Genomic DNA, 22,436 nt, shown 5'->3' with positions numbered 1-22,436 from the left:
TCTTACTTCTCGGCCTCCATTGCATCCGCTAGCTCTTTTTTTTTTTTTAATAAGTTTTTTTATTAATTTTCCAATTTTTAACAAACACAACAAAAACAACATAGAAACAAACACAAAAAATCATAATTTCTTAACCTTATTTCCATAAGCCTCTTTTCTCGGACTTCCCCATACCTTCCCCTTTTTGCATCCTTTTTTTTTTTTTACAATTATTCAACAACCCTTTTAGCCAATTAAATATAAATTCATTCTCCTTTTCAATTTTACCCTAAATCGAACAAAATTTACCGCTGTAATTCTACGTCTTCCTCTCCCTTAGCATTTTAGCACTCCTCAATTTTATAGTAACTCTTAAGATATATTTTAAACTTCTTCCAGTCTTCTTCCACAGTCTCTTTCTCTTGGTCGCGGATTCTGCCGGTCATTTCTGCCAGTCCCATAAAGTCGATCACTTTCGCCTGCCATTCCTCCAGCGTGGGTAGCTCTTGTGTCTTCCAATACTTTGCTAGAAGAATCCTTGCTGCCGTAGCTAGCTCTTGCCCGGCGCAATTATTTAGTATAATTCGGTCTTTAACGTCCCTTGAAGGACAGCCAAATTTAAATAACAATCTGACACACAGCTGTGAGGCATTTGCGAGCTTTTTTGCGGAGAAGGTCCTGTTGCTCCGCCATGACCTCCCTGCCAATTTGGATACAATAAAGGAACTGGAGGCCCCTCGACTGTCCTCGGGTCCAGTATTGGACCATTTTGACCAGATATCTCCAGCCGATGTGGACAGACTCCTCCGAGCTGGAAAGCCCACCACCTGTCCTCTTGACCCGTGCCCGTCATGGCTGATTAGAGCGTGTCCAGACGTGGTGCGGGCCCCCCTGGGGGATATCATCAATTTGTCCCTTGGCACCGGGATATTCCCAGGGGAACTGAAGGAGGCAGTGGTGCGTCCGCTCTTAAAGAAAACATCATTAGATCCCTTAGATCTATCCAATTACCGCCCGGTCTCGAATCTTCCATTCCTGGGTAAGGTGATTGAGAGAGCGGTTGCTGAACAGCTTGGTAGGTTTCTGGATGAAACATCTGCTCTGGATCCATTCCAGTCCGGCTTCCGCGCTGGTCATGGGACCGAGACGGCTGTGGTCGCCCTAACAGATGATCTCCGCAGGCAGCTGGATCGAGGCAGGTCGGGGCTGCTGATTCTTCTGACATGGTCGATCACGAACTCCTGGACCACCGCCTTGCCGACGTGGGGATCCAGGGCACAGTCCTTCAATGGCTGCGTTCGTTTCTCTCTGGTCGGGGACAGAGGGTGGCGCTCGGGGGGGGGGAATTGTCATCGCGCCACTCCTTGGTGTGTGGAGTGCCTCAGGGTGCGATTCTCTCCCCGATGCTTTTTAACATCTTTATGCGCCCCCTCGCCCAGCTTGTCCGGAGTTTGGGGCTGGGTTGCCATCAGTATGCTGATGACACCCAACTCTATCTGTTGATGGATGGCCATCCTGATTCGGCCCCAGAAACACTGGCGAGATGTCTGGAAGCTGTGGCTGGATGGTTACGTGGGAGCCGGTTGAAGTTAAATTCTTCGAAGACAGAGGTCCTCTGGCTGGGGCGGGACGATATGGGATTGAGGGGGCAACTCCCATCTCTTGCGGGGGTGCAATTAGTGCCAGCACCGTCCGTTAAGAGTTTGGGTGTAATCTTCAATACCTCCCTCTCTATGGAGGCGCAGATTACAGCTATAACAAAGGCGGCATTTTTTCATCTCCGCCAAGCTAAGCAGTTGGCCCCTTATCTCTCTCGCCCTGACCTAGCCACTGTGATCCATGCGACGGTCACCTCCAGACTGGATTATTGTAACTCGTTCTACGTGGGGCTGCCCTTGAGATTGACCCAGAAACTCCAGCGGGTGCAGAATGCCGCGGCGAGACTCCTTATGGGGTCTTCGCTGCGAGATCACATTCATCCGGTACTATACCAGCTGCACTGGCTCCCGGTGGAGTACAGGATCAGGTTTAAGGTGCTGGTTTTAACCTTTAAAGCCCTATACGGCCTAGGACCCTCGTACCTACGGGACCGCCTCTCCTGGTATGCCCCACAGAGAAACCTACAGTCTGCAAATAATAACATTCTCAAGGTCCCAGGCCTCAGAGAGGTTAGGCTGGCCTCAACTAGAGCCAGGGCCTTCTCGGCTGCGGCTCCAATCTGGTGGAACGCTCTGTCACAAGAGACTAGGGCCCTGCGGGACCTGACATCCTTCCGCAGGGCCTGCAAGACAGAGTTGTTCCACCAGGCCTTTGGTCAGGGCGCAGCCTGACTCCCTCCTCTGGCAACCTGCACAGAATCTTGCTTAATCAGTTGCCATTAATTTGATTTTAATTTGATTTTTATAATGAAATATTTTTAGAATGTGCGATTATCTGATTGTTTGATTGTTTGATTGTTGTTAGCCGCCCTGAGCCCGGCTTCGGCTGGGGAGGGCGGGATATAAAATTTTTATTATTATTATTATTATTATTATTATTATTATTATTATTATCATCATCAGCACCGTGCTCTAACCAACTGAGCTACTGAGATGGGGTGGTTGCATATTGCCTGGAGGACCCCTTCAAGCTGTGAGTCCTAGCTGAGTATTACGTCTTCTGCTTTGCATACAAGAGGTCCTAGGCTGAATCCCCAGCATCTCCAGTTAAGAGCTGGAGATGTCCCATGTGTGAAACCTTGGGGAACTGCTGTCAGTAAGTCTAGAGAATACCAAGATGGAAGAGCAAATGGTTCTGACTCAGCATAAGGCACCTCCCTATGTTCCTCTCAAGCAGGATTGCCAGATGGCAACTTATGTGTCCATTCACCCCCATACTCTCTCCGGAGAATATAACGTGTGCATGATCAATGACACCTCTCACATACAACAGATCTCAGTATGACAGCAAAGCATCTAAGCAATTCAGCAGAGCTTCTGGAAGTTGGCTCTTCATCACTTCCAAAGTCTCTCTCCCCCCCCCCCCACACACACACAAAAAGGTTTGCTTTCCTTTGGGCAGCACTCCTTGAGCAAACACCAGAAGGCAGCAACTCCTTGCTAAAAATGTCTCAGAGCCAGGAGTATGGGGCACAGCTGATCAAGCATCTCAGCCCTAGTCAGTCAGTCACCTCTCATCCCACAACAATGTAAGGCAGCATGAAAAAGGAGTGGGTGCTAATGCACTGGAAATGGACACAGTTCCTTCCAGATGCAGCTCCATTCTAGACACACATCTGTCAGTCACAATGCCAGACATTTCTGTAGCTAGAAAGAAACATACAGGCACACAATTGGGAAATTCTGGTCTGCATTCAAGCAAGAGCTGGAGAAGAAACCCTCCATAGGTCCCATTACATTAGGAAAAGCGGCAAGGGAAAAGAGTTTGAAGAAGTGAAGAGTTTGGACTTGATATCCCGCTTTATCACTACCCAAAGGAGTCTCAAAGCGGCTAACATTCTCCTTTCCCTTCCTCCCCCACAACAAACACTCTGTGAGGAGAGTGGGGCTAAGAGACTTCAGAGAAGTGTGACTAGCACAAGGTCACCCAGCAGTTGCATGTGGAGGAGCGGAGACCCGGTTCACCAGATTACAAGTCTACCGCTCTTAACCACTACACCACACTGGCTTTCTCAATGATCAGTTATGGGCCCTTATGACACTGGGTTGCATCCAGTGCTAGTTTTAATCAGAGTGGACCCACTGAAGTTAATAAACATGATTACCTGAAGTTAATGTCTTTTCAGGTACACATGTTGAGGAAGGCAATATGCCTGCTTAGGGTATGCACCTCACAGCAAGCTAAAAACATAATTCTTCCAACATAACACAAATTTTCCTTCCGTGCAGGAAAAATGTTGTATGTGAGCAGGTATGTTGTGCTTTAAACATAAACTTGCAAAATCTTCAGGAACTAAAGTGTCGTTACTTTTGATTTTGGCGACTATGGCAGACAATCAAGCAAGTTACCACACCAACATCTAAGTTGAAAGTAGCTCAAAAACATAAGAGGTTGGGACCAGTGAAATGTCAATGGTTGGGTCTGTTGAGCCCTCTCTGTTCCTTTAGCATCCTCTAGAGGATGCTGCAGGGCTTGGGCATCCCTTAAGTCAGGCATGGCCAAACATGGCCCTCCAGATGTTTTGGGACTACAACTCCCATTTATCCCTAGGTAACAGGACCGTGGTCAGGGATGATGGGAACTGTAGTCCCAAAACATCTGGAGGGCCAAGTTTGGCCATGCCTGCCATAAGTTAATAATGACAGTGGGACTGCATTGGTAGGAAATAGACTTCTCTGCAGTTTCCCCCCTTGCCTTGTTGTAAAAGCTGCTTTTCCAATGAGTTTTGCAAAGCAGGGTGCAAAGCAATAACATTTTACATTTCTCCCTGATGACCAGTGTTGACTTTTCAGCACGTCTGTCTGCCCCCAGTGGTAGGCTCAGCAAGGAGCATCGCAAAGGAGGAGCAGAGAAGATGAAAATGCCACAGGCCAGCTGCAAGAGAATGAAAGGAGAGAGGAAAATCTATAGCCCACCTAGGGATGCTTGAGAAATCTGACATTTGCACATTCCCATGTGAACCAATCTAACCCTAACCTCACTGACTAATGCATGGTTCAGAAAATAGCTACCCACACTGGATTTTGTACTTCTTCAAATGTTGAAAACACAATTCTTGGCAGCTTAAATGGGCCACCTCCAGCATTTTCTGTCTGCTACTGCGAGAGCCCCTGCATTAGTGGATGGCAGAGTTTAAAGGCTGCACCACAAAGGAATCCAATGTAAATAATGGATGCTTGTTGTCCAACCGCTGATTCTTGTTGTGCAATCCATTACACAACAATGGTTGGTAATGTGCAGTCGTACCTTGGTTTTCGAATTAAATCGCTTCCGGGAGTCTGTTCAACTCCCAGAACAGCTCCAAAACCAAGGCGCGGCTTCCAACTAGCCACAGGAGCGTCCTGAAGCCAATCGGAAGCCGTGGAAGCCATGCTGGACATTTGGCTTCTGAAAATCATTCAAAAAATGGAACAATCTTTCAGGAGCCGAAACGTTCAAGTTCAAAGGCATTCAGCTTCCGAGGTTCCACTGTACTTGTGTTTTCCCTTCTGCAGCAAACTTCCACAAGCACAACAAGTAACTGACTTTAACCTAATAGTAATTATATTATTATTATTATTATTATTATTATTATTATTATTATTATTATCATTATTTGTATCCCGCCCACCTAACTGGGTTGCCCAAGCCATTCTGGGTAGCTTTCAACATATATAAAACATTACACATTAAAAGCTTCCCTATACAGGGCCACCTTCAGATGTCTTCTAAAGGTTAAACAATGAATCAATCTAATATATCCAAATACTTTTTTAACAATGTATTTTTTTAAAGTGTATTTTGAGGATTGATACATTTTGAAATGTGGTTGAATTTAGAAATATATGAATACATGCTTAAATGTGATTTTTCATGTGGGGTTTGTATGTTTTTTTGAAGCAAATTTATTTGAAACAAAGTGTTATGGACCAGTAATAGACTGATTTGCTCATCCCTAGGCTCACAGCACTGGTGTCAGACTGACCCAAGCCATGTGGAGTTATCTACAACAAAGTTACATCTTAGAAAGGATTTCCAAGTCGGAGGAGATAATTTTCTTCTATTCTTAGCACCCTTGTAAAGTTAATTTCCCTCCATTCCAACCATCTGTTTAAGAGCCATTGCAGAGCTATAGCCAGATGAGCTGGAAGTTTCCTCCTCTAGAGACTTATTTAGCAATACTTATTCCTGGAAAGGGCAAGTGCATTCAGACGGCATTTTTTAATTTGTACGTTCAGGTTGAAAGTGTTGCCAGCCTAATGTCTTGTTCCTACAAGATTCCCCATAGGTATGCCGGGTGGAAAGGAAAAGAGAAAGGCATGCCTCTGAATTTGCCTCTGATCATGCCTCTGAATAACACTTGATAGAGAACATAAGTGGAAAGACTGCTGTTGCGCTCATGTCCTGCTTGCGGGCTCCCCGTAGGAATCTGTGAGAACAAAATACGGGACTAAATAGAGCTTTGGTCTGATCCGGCAAGGATCTTCTTGTACTGTTAAAGGGTTAAAGCTCCCCCAAGACCCACACCAGGCTCCTGAACCTTAAAAGGGGGACCTATACTGATAATTTGGGAAGAAAAGGCTTGCACACAAGGGCAAACTACATGATAAGCATCAAATGTAGCTTGGTCCTGATACAGAGTTGGATGTTTGGTCAATCTAGTCTAGTCTTGTCCACATTAAGGATCAACAGCACTCCATGGTCTCTCTTTATTGCAGTTCGCCTATCTCGGATCATTTCAATGGAGAATTAAATCTCAGATGCTATGAATATAAAGAAGTGTGGTCTACCAGGAGATAGGGGCTCTCGCTAGGGATGGGCTAATACATCGTTGATGGTTTTTGCATTTTCCCAATCTTAAATTCAGTTCTCCAAAATCAGATTGCAATTTTTAAAAAGCTGCTCATGAAAATTTGTCATCAGCTTAATGTGAATGTCTCCTAATATATATTATATGCAATTTCTCCTAGTATACACATTTTCCCAGAACACATTTCTCTAATATAATGCATTTTTGTATGCTATATTTCTACAACAATTTAATACATGCATTTTAGCACAGATTACTTGGGTGGAACCTCAATGCAAAATTCAGGGAAGTGCAAATTTCAGAGGATGGCTGAGTTTCAGTTCATGCATTGTTTAGGAAGCTACAAATTATGTAAATTCACCTTTGAACATGAATTGAATTGAATTGAATTGAGCTATTATCTGAAGCCAGGGCATGACAATGTTTGAGTTGCCATTAGCACAGAGAATCAATTCCAAATTCAGCATTTTAGCCAGACGTCTCCCTCAAGCATGGGCTTTGCTTTATTTCTGCAATATGACTATCAGTCTTTTATTCATGTAATGACTTGACGGTAGGGGGGGAGCAACTATGCTGAGTTTACACTGGTGATAACACACTGAGTCCCACTTGAGGGACTGGTCTTTATTCTTCCATAAGTCACTTCTCACTTACAGCTCTATTGATCACAGGTGAGGATGAATGAGATATTCCCATGATCCTCTGGGATGAATCCTACATAACGTATATGCTTTTATTTCTGACACAGAACTATTTCTAAAACTCAACAAAACAGGTCACCAGGGCACCACTCCATTGATTTCATGTCCACTTATTCTTCTCATATGGCGCTGAATGCTTTATTTATAATTCAGGAAGCTGCAGACCTGCTAGGCCCCAAGGGAGATGCTAGCCTATCTCACATGCAGTAGTCGGAAAAGTGCTTCAGTTGTTGCAGAGGAGGGAGGTCAAAAAGCCATTGCTTCTTCTGGTCTGCCTAAAAACTACAGCTAAGATGTGCCAAAGAACATAAGGAGAGTCTTCTGGATCAAGCCAATGCCCCATCTAGTCCAGCATTCTGTTCTCATAGTGGCCAATGAGATGCCCACGGGAAGTCAGAAATTAGGTCCTGAGCTTCACAGCATTCTCCCCAGTTGCGATTCCCAGCAACTGCCATTCAGAGGCATCTTGTTTTTGACAGGGGAGGTGGCTAGTAGGCGTGGATAGCCGTATCCCCCATGAATTTGTGTAACCTCCTTTTAAAATTGTCCAACATGCCGGTCATGACAACATCTCGCAAGAGCAAATTCCATAGTTTCTCTATGTGCTGTGTGAAAATGTATTTTCTTTTGTTTGTTCAGAACCACCCGCCATTCAGCTTCATTGGATGGTGCCTGATTCTAGTATTATGAGAGAAGGAGAAAAACATTTCTCCCTGTCCACAGTCTCCATACGATGTATACTTTTGTATACCTTTGCCATATCCTCCCTTAACTTATAGGTCTCCCTGACCCAAGCTCTACAGCTCCAAACATTGTAACCTTTTCTCATGGGGTATTTGCTCCAGCCCCGATGCAACAATGCAAACTTCTCTTCCTCCCTTGCCCAGGACCAGCCCAAGACATTTTGGTACCTGAAGGAAATCAGAAAATGGCATTCCCTCCCTCTTCCAGCCAGGGAAAAAGGGGAAAGGAAAGATCTACATAAGGAACAAGATGGGGAATGAAGATCCATATAGGGATCTGCCACCTGAAATGGTCACCTTACCTTGCCTCCTGGGTAGTCCAGCCCTGTGATTCCCTTGTCCCCTTTTTTTGAGACCAGGCAGGTTTCACAACACATCCCAGAAGAGGTAAGGGACCCCTGGCCAGTTAGGTCCAGTCGAATTTGACTACGGGGTGCGGAGCTCATCTCACTTTTCAGGCCGAGGGAGCCAGGGTTTGTCCACAAACAGCTTTCCGGGTCATGTGGCCAGCATGGCTAAACTGTTTCTGGTGCAATGGGACACCATGACAAGTGCCAGAGTGCACAGAAACACCATTTACCTTCCCGCTGCAGCAGTACCTATTTATCTACTTGCACTGGTGTGCTTTCGAACTGCTAGGTTGGCAGAAGCTGGGACAGAGCAATGGGAACTCCACCCTGTCGTGGGGATTTGAACCGCCAACCTTCCGATCGGCAAGCCCAAGAGGCTTGGTGGTTTAGACCACAGCGTCACCTGTGTCCCAATTTTTTTTACCTCCAGAAGAGGAGGAGGGTTAACACAGGATCACCATTTTTCTGCATCAGCCATGTCTTCATCGTTATTATGCATTTCTGCTTAAAAGTGACCCTTAACTACACCTTCCTCCAATGTTTCCATCCTGTTTGAATCCTTAAAAGGTCTCCTAACTGCCTCTTCCCCTCCCATTTGCATCCTGAAAAGGGCCCTTAACTGACACTTCCTTTGGCCTTCCCCCTCCCATTTGTATTTGCAGAAAACACCCATGTCCCAAGTAAAAACTTACAGCTCGGTAAGTCTCAATGTCTTGAAGAGTAGCCATGACAGTGTAGTCAGCCGGTTACCAGAGAGGTTTCTGAGAGGGGGAGAAAAAAAGAGAGAGGAAGAATTTACTGTGAATAATTATCTCCGCATTGCAACTTCTGCAACTGAGCTCAGCTCATAATTACCCTGTAGAAGTAGAGATATTACAAGTTGGGGGGGGGGGATTCACACCAGAAAAAGAGAAATTAAGGTAGTCTTTCCCCACGACAACCAAAATTAGAAAGATAAAATGAAAAATCAATATATTGTAAAATGTGCTCTCTCAGCATGAATAAATGATTCTAATTAAACAAGGAAAAATCTATTGCCAATATTTCCAAGGATCTATTGGTACTCTAATATTAATGTCAAAGTGGGCCCAATGCCTAAACAGGTGTTTTATCAGTGTGGTAAGTATTCCATACAATGTCGTTGCTGTTGTTGTTTTAAATGCCCAGGCAATCCAAATTCTGTGACATTAATTCTGCAAGCTGTAGAAATTATGCAATTTGCATTATAGCTCTTATTTTTCACTATTCACTCCACCACTTTTACTATTCTGCAAAATTTAATTCATTGAGAGGCTTAACTGTACCTAATTCAGTGTTGGGATGGGACTTATAGTTGAACTTTGGCAAATTTCTCTCTCTCTCTCTCTCTCTCTCTCTCTCTCTCTCTTTCTCCCTCCCTCCATTACTTTCCATAGGTCTACCCTGACTAGGACATACTTGGAGACAACCCAATGACTTTGCCTTACAGAGCCATTGGAACAAGATAATGTATGTGAAACAATTATAACTCTAAACAGGAGTGTTACGATCTGCAGAAGGAGTTGTCTTGGTCTTTCCACCATGCTCAGAAGTGCTGGGAAAGGCCAGGAGAGAGCTTCCTCTGTGGCGGCCCCTAAACTGTGGAACTCATTCCCACTAGGATCTTTTGTTACATAACTTCTGCTGGCTTTTGACAGTTAGAGTACTTTGTTTTGTGGGACCCACCTCTTTTGCTCAATTTACACTGTTCTGGAATGCTTCTACTTATTTTTATTTATTAAATTTGTACTGAAGAATTGAAAGAGGTTTTTTTTTATAACTACATCGTTGTAACTCTCTCTGGGGCTTCATGGAGAAGGGCAGGTAAGAAAACTTATAAATTAAACCCCAGAGCATTTTTCACAGATCTGCAATATACATTTAAAGCAGTGTTGCAAACAGTCCTGGCTTCTCCTCTTCCCAAAGGATTCTGGAAGCTGTAGTTTGTGAAGGGTAGTGAGAGTTGTTAGGGGAGCCCTATTCCCCTCACAGAGCTATAATTCTCAAGAGTGGTTTAACAACCCAATCCCTCTTCCCAGAGAACTCTTTGAATTCTTCCTTTGTGAGGGGAACATCTCTCAGCACCCTTTACAAACCACAGCTCCCAGAATTCTTTGGGGGAAACCATGGAGGTTTAAAATGGTATGGAACTTAAAGTATGGTGGTATTGTATTCTCCCTCTTGGCAACTTATCATATCATAAAGGTAAAGGTAAAGGGACCCCTGACCGTTAGGTCCAGTCGTGGCTGACTCTGGGGTTGCGGTGCTCATCTCACTTTATTGGCCGAGGGAGCCGGCGTACAGCTTCCAGGTCATGTGGCCAGCATGACTAAGCTGCTTCTGGCAAACCAGAGCAGTGCACAGAAACGCTGTTTACCTTCCCGCCGGAGAGGTACCTATTTATCTACTTGCATTTTGACGTGCTTTCAAACTGCTAGGTTGGCAGGAGCAGGGACCAAGCAACGGGAGCTCACCCCGTCTCGGGGATTTGAACTGCCGACCTTCTGATCGGCAAGTCCTAGGCTCTGTGGTTTAACCCACAGCACCACCCACGTCCCTTTATCATATTATATTTATCTCCTTTTGGAAAATTTCTCTCTCTCTCTCTCTCTCTCTCTCTCTCTCTCTGTCTGTCACTCACTCACTCACTGTCACACACCCCTTCATCCCCTCCACATACTGACATCCTTAAAATACCTGCTCCACAATATTTTACACCCAACATTTGGACTATTTAAACGTATAGTGCTGATGGGACCCAAGGCAGGCCTTAATAACTATACTTTTTTATTTTTGTGTTTTTAATGGAAGGTGGGTTGTGGAAACATGGTTGCTGGGTGTGTACACATACACAAACTATAGCAAGACGGGGAGAGTGTTTGACAGGCCATCCTTATGAAAGCACAGCGAGGAATTTTAATACTGTGAGGATTTTTTTTAAAAAGGGGATCTAAATTTGCCTTCTGCATCTTTGCCATATTCACACCGAATGAGGCTGCTGCCATGGCAACCCAAGACAACCTCTGAGAAGTCCCCTCCACTCCAGCGGGAAAAGACAAAAAAAGAGGGGGGGGGCAGAATCTGTTTTCCACAGGCAGCATTTACAAACCAGCATCCCAAACCCCACCCTTTCACATCCCCTCCCCATACCGCTTAGGGAGCTGAGAAAGAACAAGGACATCAACAGAGGAAAAGTGCTATTTTCTATAGAGATGACACCAATACACAACTCTGTGTAGTAAAGCAGGGATGGGGAACTGGACTTCAACTCCCATCTGCCCCAGCCAACATAGCCGATGATCAGGGAATGCTGGGAGTTGTAGTCCAACAAGTGGATAGTCACAGGTTCCTCACCCCATGATAAAGGGGAAAGCATCAGCAAGTAACCTAGGAAGCTGTTTTCTACTACAACAGACCATGTGTCCACTTATTCTGTTTTGACTGGCAGTAGTTCTCTAGGGTCTCAGCAAGAGGTCTTCCCACTGATCAAACTCTGCCACTGATATGGCCCCTTCTTGAATGGTCCCCAGGGCTGTACAAAAGATTGAAGGATGAATATATTTTAAGGTTTTAACCACAACATCTGAAGCCAAACTCAAGGCAACTTCTTATATTCCTAGCGTTTCCATGGGTGGGAATCTGAGACAGAGCCTTCTCTGTGGCAGCAACTTGGCTGCAAAAGTGTCTCCCCAAAGGGTGCTAAACTAGTTCCATCCATTGTCTTTAGGAAGGCAATACACACATGCATTTCATCCGGCTTTCAACTATTTTTAATCAGGATATTGGTGTTTTGATTCCCCCACACTCCTCACTTTCTCTGGTTTAGATATTTTACATTACCTAATTATCTGTATGGCTTTAGTGCACTGTGAACCGCTAGGAGGAGGCAATGGCTATTAGAACCAAAATGCTGGTGATGACGATGAATCAAATCACATCCCTTCTCAGAGCTCTTCCATTCAGTTTATACAAGGTCTCCATCACCCCTGGCACCATTCTGGTCCAGCCTCCCCACCAACACATTTCCTAGAGTTCATCAGTTGCCGTGAGCTTTGTCCTTGTTACACCTAGGGTTGCCATACTGCAGTGATAGCCAAACTTGGCCCTCCAGCTGTTTTGGGACTTCAACTTCCACCATCCATAGCTAACAAGACCAGTCAGGGATTATGGGAATTGTAGTCCCAAAACAGCTGGAAGGCCAAGTTTGATCATCACTGCCATACTGTCTCTAGAAGTGTCCAGGCGGAAATCGTAAAAATGTCCAGGAAAATAGCAATCCATGTTGGCAGTGCTGTTTTTGCCAATTTTCCATAAAAATAGCTCAACAACTTTTGGCAAATCTAGGAAACGCTCAACAACCAGCAACCCTAGTTACACCTGGAACTGTTTGTTGCACTCAGCTTGTAGCTGACCTACATTTTGGGGGCCCTGAAGCTTAAACGGTCATGGAGGCCCCTTCACAACCAGCAAAGAGGTCTGGTTAACCATTGTTTTCTCCTTCCATTAAAGATCACCACACCTTTGCAATATCTATGCTACTGACTCTCAGACTTTTGAGATTGCTGAATTATATACAACAACAACAACAACAACAACAACAACAACAACAACCAATTTGAGTCAAGTGACTCAAATTGGGTCTACTAGACTCAAAATCTACTTGAGTCTACTAGACTCATTGTGGACCAAAGTTGTTTCTCGGGCCCCTCAACAGCAGTTCATTAAAGGAGGCATACAACTGAAGGAGAAGCACCGAGCCATGAGGGGTGGTGGTAGCCAAGGAGCCACCACTGAGAAGCTGAGGCCAGGCAGTGGTATCCTCCTCTTAAGCTCACATTCTAATAACATAAGTAGAGCCCCATTGGATCAGGCCAATGGTCCATCTAGTCCAATATCCTGGTCTCACAGTGCCCAAAAGATGACTATGGAAAGCCCACAAGCAGGACTTGAGTGCAATAGCAACTTCCCCACTTGCTTTCCCCAGCAACTGGCTTTCAGAGACATACAGCTTCCAACAGTGGAGGTAGACAATACACACAAAGATGCCCCCAGCACTGTCCAACTCAGGACACTGAAAATATACACTTTCAGACAGGTGTGGAAAACCAGATGTTCTCCAGTTGCTGTTGAACTATGATTTTCATCACTGGAACAAGCAGGGGCTGATGGGAGTTGTAGTCCAAATACATATGGAGGGCACTTCATTACCCTGGACTTAAGAGAACCTGGAAGTCTTAAAGCCTCTCCCTTCTCCCCTTCCTTCTCCAGCAAGCTAATCTCTTTCTACTTCTTCTAGGCTGGTTAAGCTCTTGAGCTCCCACCCCTCTTTTGGCACCTGGATAAATGGATTATAGCCTGCTTAAAGAGCCAGTCACTGTGGATGCTATTCTACCCAAGGCAAATCCTTGGCAGCAGGGATCCACCTTAAGTCCATATTTGGCTATATTCCACACTTTTTAGCTCTCATTTGTTCCACTCAGTACCCATCCACCAGCCCCTTTCTTCTCCACTGGCTAGTGACCTTTGCCAGAATTAGACTCTAGCCACAGCCTAACACAGAATCTGCCTCAGTTTGACACGTTGACCTTTTGCCTCTCTTTGTGGCAATGTTTATATCAAGGTCATGAAACATGGGGTTTCCATGGGGTTGAGGGTTTTTTCTGCTTTGTTTTTTGTATTTGTTCCTTTGCAAAAGCAGCACGTTCCGTTCTTATAATAGCAACAAGAAATCAAAACAACAAGGTCTTGAAACTGGCTCTCACAAGCACAGGGATGGGGGTGGGTGGGAATAGGATTCTGTTTGCATTTAAATCTACCTAAATTTCACTTTCTGAAACAATACAAGAACTAAAAGGCAGCCATCTTTCAAAATTCACACTTCTCTGAATTTTTCAGCAAAGTTCTCCAGCAAGTAACGTGTACAAAAATGCATATGTAGTGTATATGCCAGCTGAGAGGAGACATAAAGGGATGAACTGTCTAGTCTAAGGTGTGTGCAGAAAGTGTGCAGGGAAAAATATTAGTGAAAGTAACATACAAAATTGCATCTTATGAGGAAAAATATAAATATTACGGAAAACATGCTTAAGGAAAAATGCATTTATTAGGCAACCTCACATACAAGAATGTGTATATTAGAAGAAATTTGCTGATGTTTTCTTTCTAGGTTTTTTTTTTTTTTTAAGCTGCAAACTGCAGTGTGAATTTGGAAAACTAAAGAGAAGCTGGAAAAAATAGAGAAACTGAAATTGTCAGAATTGGTCATCCCTACCCTGAGTTAAGTTCAGTGTTATCTAATCAGCTTTCATACAAGTTCATCCATCTCTCAATAGACAAGTCCAATAGGGGAAGAATTGGACCAAGAAGCATTCCATAGCTTGAGATGTGGGGAGAAAGTGGTTGTTTTCTCCCCATCCTCTAATCAAAGAAAGATTAGGGTAGAGGAGAGAGAAAACAGATGGGAGAAAGGACAAAGGGGGAGCAACTCTGAGGCAGAATAAAAAAGGGAATACTCATCTCTCTGGAAGTGTCCTTTCGCAAAGGTCATGTTTTGCTACATTAAGCAGAAATGTCAAGAGAAGAACTGGATTCTAAAGAAGTAAAGCAAAACACAGACACAAAGAGACCGCAAGCTTTCCACGCAAAGACGGAATCAAAAATAGCATGATATTGTTATTACAATTTAGGCCAGGGCACAATGGGAGATAGGAAACAGGTCCTCCTCGCTAGCTGGTAAATGGAGGTCTACAGGGGGTGGGGAGATGTTTTCTTGTTTTCAGCCTCGCTCATTCCCTCTGGGAGAACAACAAAACAATAATCCGCATGCCACATTCCCTTCACTTTTAAGCAGCTGGCAAGAAATCCTACATCAGAAGCACAGTATGGGCTGGAAGGGGCAAAAGGACGAGGGCAAAGCTTCCACCTTGAGTGCTCACTAAGAGTTGGTTCTAGGATGCTCACAAAACTGGGTGTCTGAGTTTTGCAAAGATGTAAATCACAACTGGCAATGCTACTAGGGTGAGTCACTTCTGGCTCCCAACTCAATGCTTGCACCAATGCCCTAGGTATTTAGTGTGTGCCTTACTTCCTTATATAGCAGGGGTGGCTGAGGGCAGGGGGCCATCCATTGCCAACCCTCTAGGGGCTGCTTCTTAATGTGGGTGAGACCTTTTTCAGATGGGGGGAGGGCTAGGCATCACAAAAAACATTTTGGCATCCCAGAATAAAAGTGGTGGGTGTTCTATATTATAGAGAAGTGATGGGAACCTCTGGTTCACATGCCAAAATTGGCCCACCAGGAGATTCAAGTTGATCTGCCCACCACGCAGAGCAGTGTTTCTCAACCTTGGGTCCCCAGATGTTGTTGGACTACAACTCCCATCATCCCTGAGCTCTGGCCAGCTAGCTAGGGATGATGGAAGTTGTAGTTCAACAACATCTGGGTACCCAAGGTTGAGAAAGGCTGACAAAGAGGAAGTAACATACTGAATACCAGACAAAGTCCTCTCCTACAGCTCCTACACAAAATTGTCCATTCTGTCGCCGATCTGAACATTCAAACCAGTTGAATCAATCTGAGACATCACTGAAAAGGAAGTTGTCAGCCCAGTGTACATATTTTTTTTTATAAAAATGCCAATAATATAATGCCATTATGTGAACCACCATTTTGAATAATGTGTACAGTTTTGGTTGCCTCAACTCAAAAAGTATACGGTAGAGTTGGACACATTATAGAAAAGGGCAACCAACATTATCAAGGGAATGGAGCCATGCCAGCAAGAGGAAAGGTTGCAGCATTTGGGACTTTCCAGTTTAGAGGAAATGTCTTTCTTCTTCTGCTTCTCTGACGATACTTGTAGCCAAGCAGGATTGTCTTCCATGAACATGGTCTTAACAGTGTGTGTGTAAGTGACTGTGGAGGCCCATGCAGGATCCACACGTCCTTCCACAGTGGGGACATAGGTTTCTGGGTGGGAGTTGATCATGGTGAGGATTTTCCAAGTGTGTCTTCCTCTTAGCACATTTCTCCCTTGCATCCTGAGTTCATGCTTCTTCAAAGTCCATGATGCCTTTGGTAAAGGATATTCTTCAATTGGAGCATTTGCAGGCCAGTGTTTCCCAATTTTCTGTGCTTATACTGCATTTTTTAAGATTTGCCTTGAGAGAGTCTTTAAACCTCTTTTGTCGTCAACCAATATTTTGCTTTCCATTTTTAAGTTAGGAATAGAGTAGTTGCTTTGGAAGACGATAATCAGGCATCTGAACCACATGACCATAGATGAGTAAGAGATGGAATGATACAAGTTCATGCAATTATGCTTAGCATGGAGGAAGTAGAGAGAAATAAGTTTTTCTCCCTCTCTCATAAAACTCAGGGATATCCAATAATAATAATAATTGATTATTTATATCCCGCCCATCTGGCTGGGTCCCCCCAGCCACTCTGGGCGGCTTCCAACAAAACGCTAAAATACAATAACCTATTAAACATTAAAAGTTTCCCTAAACAGGGCTGCCTTTATATGTCTTCTAAAAGTTTGGTAGTTATTTTTCTCTCTGACAACTGGTGGGAGGGCGTTCCACAGGGCGGGCGCCACTACCGAGAAGGCCCTCTGCCTGGTTCCCTGTAACTTGGCTTCTCGCAGTGAGGGAACTGCCAGAAGGCCCTCAGTGCCCGGGCAGAACAATGGGGGTGGAGACGCTCCTTCAAGTATACTGGACTGAGGCTGTTTAGGGCTTTAAAGGTCAGCACCAACACTTTTAATTGTGCTTGGAACAATGAAGCTGAATGTTGGAAGTCTCAGGACAGACATAAAAAGTGCTCCTTCGCGCAGTGCTTTGTTACACTATGGAACTCCCTGCTACAGGAGACAATGATGGCCACCAACTTGGATGATTTCAAAAGAGGATTAGACAGATTCATGGAGGATAGGGCTAGCCATGATGGCTTCCACAGTCAAGACAGTGATGCTTCTGAATACCAGTTACTGGAAACTGCAGGAGAGGAAAGTTCTCTTGTGCTCAGATCCTGCTTGTGAGTTTTCCACAGACATCTGGTTTGCTACCATGATAACAGGAAGCTGGGACTGAATCAGCCAATTTCCTGATCCAGCAGGTTCTTCTTATAGTCTTATGATTAATGTTAGCATAATGAACAAACAAAATCCACAAACAGCTCCCTTAATACATAAACAAAAGCTACATTTTTAACGCTTAAGGTTGCCAAGTGGGATTTGGGGACTGTGTCGCCAATGTCAGATCAGATGTCAGAACTGTATGTTGTGTGTGTGTATCTGTGTGTAAGGGGGTGATATTTTAACACAGATGTTCACAGTTACCTTGCCTGGTTTACGGCCTACTCCAATTTATAATGCCCACTTGCATCAGATTTTTTTTTTTAAAAAAGAAGTGTTTGCTTTTGGATATTTGTCCAAAGTTCTACACATAGAACTGGAAAGCAATGTAACAGATAAATAACAAGCAGTAATGGAATCCCATTACTGTGGGAAGCAGTAATCCCATTACAGAAGAAGACAATGACATTATGCACTCAGCTGCATTACTAATGAAGCAGCACGTCCTCAAGACATTTTGTTTTCCTCTGGATCAGAAAATATACTGAACTGCTCAGCGATGTGATGGTTTAGCCCTGCCTGGTACTGAAACAAGAGGCATCCTCAGAGAAGGGACAAGAGTTTGCAGCCAATGCTAATGCTACTCTGAGCAGAGCCACTGACCCTCATAGCCAACTTAGAGCCAGTCAATTCAATGGATCTACTCGGACTAAAACTTAGTTGGATGGAACTCAAGCGAAGGAGGACCTGGCAGGAGATCTCCAAGCTGCCAATGACCTTGAGGAGCAAATGAATCTGGGTATCACTGCTCGAGGACTTAATGTTGCCATACCAGTTGCCTGGGTTTCTGAACAGCTCTCAGAAACACACACAGCCCTCTTGCCACAGCACCACAGGGCCAAGGTGGTTAGCTGCCTGTGAGACCACTTAGGGGAAAGGGGGAAGCACACTAAAACACTTGTCTAGATTAGCATCCCAGAGGGTGAAGCCTCCAGCTCTTATGCCAATCAGAGCTGCTTCCATAGGAGCCAACTCCTAGGAGCCAAGGTCCTTCTCGATGCCTCAAAATGCATGTATATGTATACACCAGGGATTGATGGATAAGTCTATTTGATGGATAAGTTTATCATGTTTGAGGTTTTATTGTGCTTTTAATATTCTGATGGGAGCCGCCCAGAGTGGCTGGGGAAACCCAGCCAGATGGGAGTCGTATTATTATTATTATTATTATTATTATTATTATTATTATTATTCCCTTCACCCCCCAATAAAATATTTAAGGGGGCCGTGTTCCCCCCCCCCCAAGTTAATGAGCATAATGATGCCATAAGAAAAAATGGTTGGTTGATGTGTGTGAGAGAGAGGAGGAGGGAGAGAGAATGGATTTGGGAACTGGGGGTCAGGGAAAAAAGCTATTTTTCAATTTCCAATTAGGGGGCAGGTAGGAAACAAATAGGTTTGTCAAATCCAACTCAAGCAGCTGAAAGTTAATCCGGCAAAAGTCATGTGTTTGCTGAGCTAGGTTTCTCGGGGGCTGAATTTCAGTTTCCTGCAGGTTTCTTTGCCTCTTTATACTTATATATGTCCACATTGAAGTAGAGATGCAGGAGGGGGGCCACTAGGGGCGCATTGGAAGATGGCCGACAATACCATTTCTCCGACCCACACGGGGTAATTAAGAGGCTGTAATGGGAGTAGGCAGCCTCCCTTGTTGCCCCAAGGGAATGGAAATACTGCCCTTGCCTGCTGTGCCCATAAATCACCCCCAAATTCGAAAGAAGGGGGTGAGGGCACTAGGCAGAATGCCCCCGTGTGGACCTCGGCTCTCTTGGACGCTGTCTCTGATCGCGCACTAGCTGCAGCAATTTGGAATAATTAATTACAAAAGAAGCAAATGCACATATTTCAAGTGAAGAAGGGGAGTGAAGACTGCTAATTTAAGGGACCTCTGTGAAAGAAGACGACGGGTTGGAGCAACAGGAATATTTTACAATGAAGATACACCAAAGGCTGGGTATGTCGGCAACGGGACTGAATGGGGGGGGGACTTTTTTACTTTCCTTCTATGTGATTTACCAAGAACCCCTCCTCATTAGAACCGTTGGTTTAACTGACCCAAGCAGGATGATTAAGGTCTGTGTGGAGATAAACTTTAACCAAAAGTATGCTTTATGGAGATCGAGAAGCAATAAGAGCTTTTGGAATGGCGCAGCAATTAATTCAGAGTCGCCATCTTGCCAAAGGATTTATAGCCGGGAGGAGGAACAGACTTGTTTTCAGACTGCATTCCTGGTGAATCTCCTCAGAGGTTTGAGAAAGGAGGCAGATTGGTGAAGATTAATGACGCTAAGACTGTTTTGATGTATGGAAGTGATGTTATATGGAAAATGTCTGGATATGGCTACTGGATAAAAAATAATAACATCCACACAGGATTACAAACTGTTTTAACCAGCTTGTGGAGACTATCAGAGGTCACAGAGAGAAAGGAAAAATATATGAAAATAACAACAAGAGATGTGGAAAAACAATAAGAAAGGACTGGATAGTACTGTGAACATCATATGGTTAGATTTGTGGACATTAAAACAGCAGCAAGAAGCAAGAAGTTGATTGGATCCCCTTCGGAACTTGAAATATGGGTACCCCCAACAAAAATTTAAAATTCGGCTGTGTAATTTGGAATTTATGTAATTTGGTTTGATTTGATGTGATTGGTCGGTTAATAAAAAATTATTCTTAAAAAAAAAGAAGAAGTAGAGATGGAGGAGAAATTTGATTCACAACACAATTAAAGACAAATCTAGGAGCTGAACTGTGTGTAAATTCATACATCTGAATTTTGTGATGCAGTTCTCCAATCAAATAGTGTTCACAAAATTGCATATATTATGGGAAAGCGTACATCAAAATGAAGATGTAAGTGAAGATAACATGTATTAGGGAAAACATGCATATTAGTCAAAACTGCATACAAAAATGGTGTTTATTGGGAGAAATTCACACAGGAATTCTGATGAATTTTCATGATGATGATGATTTTTTAATGCCAACATGGGAAGCTGAATTTAAGACTGTCAGGGAACTGAAACAGACAGCTCCCTACTCTGAAGTAAATCCCAATGAATTCAAGGGAGCTTTCTCCTGGAATAAGAGGTATAAGTGTGAATCCTAATATTTGCAAATCCTTGATATTACATAATTTATAGATTACAGAGGGTTGTAGCCCATGTTAGTCCTACACAGAGTAGACCCATTGAAATTAGTGGACATGCCAAACTTAGAACCATTAATTTCATTAATATTCTGAGAAAAAAGCTTGGTTGGAAACAGCCTCATTATGCAGTTTCTCTCTGCACAAAATTGGGTGTTCTCAGTGTAGAATTTTGAACTCAATATCTCCCTTAGGGGGTGGAAAGAAGACAATGGAGAGGGTTGCTAGAACCTGGGGTATATGGTCATCCACAATTCATCTCCACAGCAGAACAAACAGGGAAGCACAGGCCAAGGTGGCTTGGCAAAACTAGCTCTCCCTTCCGGCTCCTGGCAACATTTGCTGGTTTGCATCTTATTTAAAACATCTGAAGGTTGTTGTTGTTTTTTACAGGGGAGGTTTTTCCCCTTCTCCTTGGTAAAACCCAGAACAATTGGAATTTAGTGTGAAGGGAAATGGCATGTTTGCTTTTCCCTCAATTAAGCGCCAGCAAAGCGGGCTCTACTATTAAGAGTCATTTTTATTCAGCTAAATTAAGCCAGATGCCTCATTAATGACACTTACAAGCAAGAGCCTCTGTAATTAAGCTGCAAACTATATTATTGTGATCAGTCCAAGGCCAGGGCAGGAGGATGATTCTGCTGGAAAGGAGCCCTCCTGCTCCCATTTCTCCCCACCATATTATTATTATTATTATTATTATTATTATTATTATTATTATTATTGTTGTTGTTGTTGTTGTTGTTGTTGTTGTTGCCTATTGCCACCCCCTTCAAACACCCACGTCCCCTTCTACGGTCACCTTCCCCACTTCCTTTCCTGTTTCAAACCTGACACATTTGTTTCTGCCAGGGAGATGCTCTTAACGCATTTTAATAACATGTTGCCAGCTACGAAATTCTGATCTGGTGGATTAGCAGCATGGAGCCGCCAGCAAGAAACTGCACGCCTGGAATAAATTAGAAGTGAAGCACAAACCCGTAAACTGCTTTCCTCGGCGTTGGCTTCACTTGCAAGGCAATTCAGGGCTGATGGGGAAAAGGCTTGTTCTGTGCCTAAGTAAATAAGGGCATCTCCCCAGGAAGGTCACACACGGTTAAAGGATGGACAGATCCGTCCATTGTGATTTTTCTCCATTGCTTATTCTTCCAGTCTTACCTTTTTGTGTTCATCACAACAAAAAGTCCTCATGAAAACTCATCATTTGCGCACATGTTCCACCCAGTAATACATGTTTTCAAATGCATTTTTTTAACCTAATTTACATCATTTCCCAAGCAATTTTCTATAACATAATGCATTTTTTTTTAAAAAAATATTTTTTACTAATACATGCATTTTTATGCACATTCCCCCCACCCACTATAAAGCATGTTTGTAGACATTTGGTTGGAGAACTATATTGCAACATTCAGAGAACTGCAAATTTCAAAATATAGCTGCATTTTGATTCATTTCTTGTTTTGGGAAGTATGAATTAGGAATTTCTACACAGAGAGACATATTGTCACCCTTGGTAAAATATTACCATGCTCTGCTTAGCACCGCAAACTGAGAACTCTGTGTTGCTTTTTAACCTTTGTCTGTAAGACTTTTGGTACTCTTCACATATCCTTTCTCACAATCACAGATCAACTGTCCACACCATTCTTTCCATGGCACCCCACATACAGGGGATATTCAAGTGGGTCCAACTGTATGTACCATCTCACTTCTTCAAGCTCAGGCTTGGAGATGAACTCTGCATGTGAGGTTTTCAAGCCCCCAAATTCTTCTCCAGCTCAGTTTAACATCCAAGCTGCAGAAGAATTAAAATCAACCCTAAAAGTGCCAATCTTTGCTGCATTAAACTGAAAAGAGGGACATATAAAAAAAGCCTACAGGTGCAAAATCTGGGCGTGGGGAC

The 22,436-nt window shown here is 43.7% G+C and overlaps 1 protein-coding gene across 3 annotated transcripts in view; it reads right to left on the bottom strand.

The window, feature by feature from the left end:
- NTRK3 (neurotrophic receptor tyrosine kinase 3) overlaps positions 1-22,436 on the bottom strand; it is a 407,630-nt gene that overhangs the window by 237,810 nt on the left and 147,384 nt on the right. For all 3 annotated transcript variants that reach the window (XM_079954237.1, XM_079954238.1, XM_079954239.1), the window contains exon 4: positions 8,914-8,982. In XM_079954237.1, coding sequence (XP_079810363.1) covers positions 8,914-8,982 — 69 coding nt within the window. The remainder of the gene's footprint in view (positions 1-8,913; positions 8,983-22,436) is intronic.

Source organism: Podarcis cretensis, assembly GCF_951804945.1.
Source record: "Podarcis cretensis genome assembly, chromosome: 14".
Classification (NCBI taxonomy): Eukaryota; Metazoa; Chordata; class Lepidosauria; order Squamata; family Lacertidae; genus Podarcis; species Podarcis cretensis.
The sequence above is the reverse complement of the archived record's forward strand: the minus strand, read 5'-3'. Positions and strand labels throughout refer to the sequence as shown.